At 47.9% G+C, this 3,549-nt stretch overlaps 1 protein-coding gene across 1 annotated transcript; it reads right to left on the reverse strand.

Moving 5' to 3' along the window:
* Nucleotides 1-216: 216 nt before the first annotated feature.
* Nucleotides 217-2,382, reverse strand: LOC117188409 (F-box only protein 39-like). Its single transcript, XM_033392247.1, has 6 exons — nucleotides 2,052-2,382; nucleotides 1,858-1,988; nucleotides 1,553-1,801; nucleotides 1,155-1,499; nucleotides 657-1,091; nucleotides 217-596 (listed from the first exon to the last, which is right to left on the reverse strand). Exons 1-6 carry the CDS (start codon nucleotides 2,140-2,142, stop codon nucleotides 318-320), a joined length of 1,530 nt encoding a protein of 509 aa, XP_033248138.1. The 5' UTR covers nucleotides 2,143-2,382; the 3' UTR covers nucleotides 217-317.
* Nucleotides 2,383-3,549: the final 1,167 nt, after the last annotated feature.

Genomic DNA, 3,549 nt, shown 5'->3' on the forward strand with positions numbered 1-3,549 from the left:
CAATGAATCTAATGTGATAGTTTAGAGGTATTTTTTAAGTGTTTCCTGAAAAACGGTTTCGATGCCCTTGAACCTTTCTACTTTCTCTATAATTTATATTCCTCCTTTGTGTACCTAACACTGTCCCATAGCAAAATGCCTATATAATAACTACTCAGATTCCATGTTTTAGGCAACAATTCCAGATGGGTCTTACCCCTTCTAATATTCAAAATATATACTTTATTTTGCACAGCAAACTATGGACAAGTAAAGCCTTACACCGTTTTTATCACAAGAGGGAGGATGACGCGGGGGGACGACAGACAATCTGCTCTTTAGGCACCCGACTTGGCATTCAATGTGAGCTGCTTGAATTCGCGGTCGCTCAACAGCTGCCATTTGTAGCCCAAGATCTGGGAGATCTCCCGCTCCACAGCCTCGTAGGAGCGCGAGTTTCGCCGGATCCAGGCGTGGAACTCGTTGCTCCATTCCGGATGCCGGGGCCAGTCGCAGCGTAGAATCACTGCGAAGCGTCTCACATTTAAGTGTCGGAGATTCTTGGCCGTTCGAGCAACCAGCAGCAGCGTCGCAGTGGACACCTTCTCCCGTATGGTCTGTGGAGAAAAGAAACAAGGTGTTAGCTGAGAGGGAGCGGCGGAGTGATGAGCACTCACCAGAGTGTCCAAGTTGAAGCATTGGCGGCACATCAGCACCAGCAAGCTGTCGATGCGGTTGTGGAACGGCTTGGGGCTGGAGAAGCGCGGCAACAGCTCATGACCGTAGACAGCCAGAGTATTCTTGTAATGGTCTATCATGCGGACGAGCAGGTCAGCCCTTACACGGGCCTGTGGCGCCCAGTAGGTGATGCTGTGGACTGGGGCCTCTGGTTGCAGCACTACCTCGCCGTCGACGAGGTTCTCCAGCCGCAGATGCACCCGCATGAGCGGATTCGTCTTCTTTAGGCTGCGCCAGGCCTTGACTCCGCAGGCGCTGATGGTCAGGTGGTTGGGAGTATAGCAGTTTTGCAATAAATACAGATGCCGCAGCTTTGTGTCCGCCAGCAGAGACAACACATCGTCGTCTATGTTTTGGGGAGAAATGGTGAGCACCTGCCAATGGAGATATATTACTGTTTAGTACGAGAAAAGTGTGTAGAAAGACGGTCCCGTCACCTGCAGATTGAGGAACAGTCCCACATGCATGATGGGACAGTGCATGGTGGTCACATTCACCAGATTGAGCACTCGCATCTTGGTGCAGCAGCTGCAGACGACTTCATCCAGCAAGTGATTTGCCTCAAAGCGCTCCAGCACAAAGTCCACCAGCTTCAGAGTGTGCAGTTCTGTCAATCGCAGCAGCAGCTCCTTCAGGCCCCTCAGCAACTGTCCTCCAGTGCCGAAGAGCTTGATGCCTTCCGGATCGTTGGGCTGCGACATGTTGCAGGGGAAATGGTAGACCAGAGAACGTATCCGGCGACCCATGCCAACGAGCTGAGGCTCGGCATTCAGTTCTTTTCCCTGAAAGGCATCGGAAGGTTACAAAGGGGAAATACAATTTGTCATTCCCTCACTTTGTCCATGCTCCAGGTGAGCATTGTCATAAACTGGAAGATGTTGTTGAAGCTGTGCCACGGCCGGAACTCGATGCCGCGCAGGTGACGCCCGATTCTCGACAGGCAGTTCTGTGTGCGCATGTGATCGAGACAGTACTGCCAGCCCGAGTAGTAGTTGTATTTTGGTCTCGTCAGCGTGCGATCGTCAACCCCAAAGTTGTTCCAAACCGTTGGCAGATAGAAGGCCCGATGCCACTGGCGGCAGACCTGAAAAGACACCAGAAGATGGAGGGGGAGTACGAGCAGGAGTACACTCTTCTCACCAGGCCAGCATAGTAGCGCTCCTTGGGGCTGAGGTAGGTGAAGATTTCCTCGAGTATCAGGTCCGGAAGAATGCACCACTTGGATTCTTCAGTGGTCCCATCGTTGTCCTCATCGACGTCTATGTAGCAGGCTGGCGAAAGGTGGGAATACTATATATTATGCTGACGACATGACGGAGAAATCAGTGGGTTGCCTTTTTCGTTCTCGTCGATCTTCCAGCCAGCCTTTTGCATAACGTCCAGCTGGGCGCTGCCTTTGCGGGCTGCCACACTCATTTCAGACATCTTCTCTCACCAATATGATTATTGTTATTAATCTTTCCTTTGCTGCTGTAATTTATTTACAACACAAACAGCAGTCACATCGCTATATACTCTACTCTAATTTTGAATCAATTTTGGCACAGCCTGCCCGCTCTGCTTTCTCTTATTTTCGGTTTATTTTTATATAGTTTAAAGATCGGCCGCGACCGTCCGCTGCATTCGCAGTTGCGTTTGTCGCGCCTTCCCAGCGACTGTCTCCCGACTCTTTCAGAAAATTCAAATCCCTCTGCTGCTGGCGCTATTTTCGAAGACCGAAACTGAAGAACTGAAAGCTATATTCATGTCTAGTTTTCGAAATTAAATTGCAAAAGATTCGTGTGTCTTTTCCCTGTTTCGCTTACATTTCGCTCTCATTTATTTTGGTTAATATTTTTTGTTGATTCTCGGACGGTGCGTTCGGGGATATGGCAACTGTTGTGATTCCGATTCCGATTCAGATTCGGTTTTGTTTTCATTCTTCCTCTTTGTATGTGTTTTAAAATTAGACGCCGGCATTTTGGGCAAGGTCTTAGGGCCTCCGTTGGCTGCTGTGTGGCACGGAACTGGGGCAACTTGTTGATGTTGCCACTGCCGCCGCCGATGCTAGGGCTCTTGAGGTGTGAATTTATAAATAAACGCTTCTGTTGTTTGGATTTGTTGTGATTACTTGCCTGTGGGGCCATTCCTTGGCTCATGGATTGCTTTATGGATCCCTCCACCAATGCAGAGAAACACAGCCACAGATTAAAACGTTATTAAGCTACTTACCAATCTTGATATGTTCGTTGAATGGGAATCCGTAGTGCTTCCATGGGAAGCTGCTGACCATGGCCCTTACGTCGCTATGACGACACCAGCAACGTGCCCGGCTGTTAGCCTGCTGTCCGGTTTTGCATTCCATGCTCATAGGGAGATTGTTTTTGTTTTTCGTACTCTGCACTATGGTCCAGAAGTCGATTTTTTGTTGGCATAAAGTCTAGTTTTAAAGCTAGAGCCTTGAAACTTTGCACAATTATTTTGAGTATTTTTATAAAATTTCGGTTTTTTTTTTTTAGATACGACTACGTCATTACCCCCCTTCTCCAGCATGCTATAGCCAGCAACTCAGATTTGTTTAGCACAGAGCTCGAAATTAATGCTAGAGCTTTCCAATATTGTACATATACTTTTATACATGTACTTGTACTTGCAACACACCACCCATCACCACCCTCCAGGACCACCCACCACCCTCCACCGCTATGGTCCAGAAATCGTTTTTTTTTTTTTTGCATAAACTCGGAAATTTAAATTACATACTTCAAATTTAATACTTCTTTGGACAGAGGCTTTTTCTTGTTTTTTCTTTCCCTCTCCTTTAAACAGACACTCGATAGTAATGGATCCGAG

This window comes from Drosophila miranda, chromosome 3 (assembly GCF_003369915.1).
Source record: "Drosophila miranda strain MSH22 chromosome 3, D.miranda_PacBio2.1, whole genome shotgun sequence".
NCBI lineage: Eukaryota > Metazoa > Arthropoda > Insecta > Diptera > Drosophilidae > Drosophila > Drosophila miranda.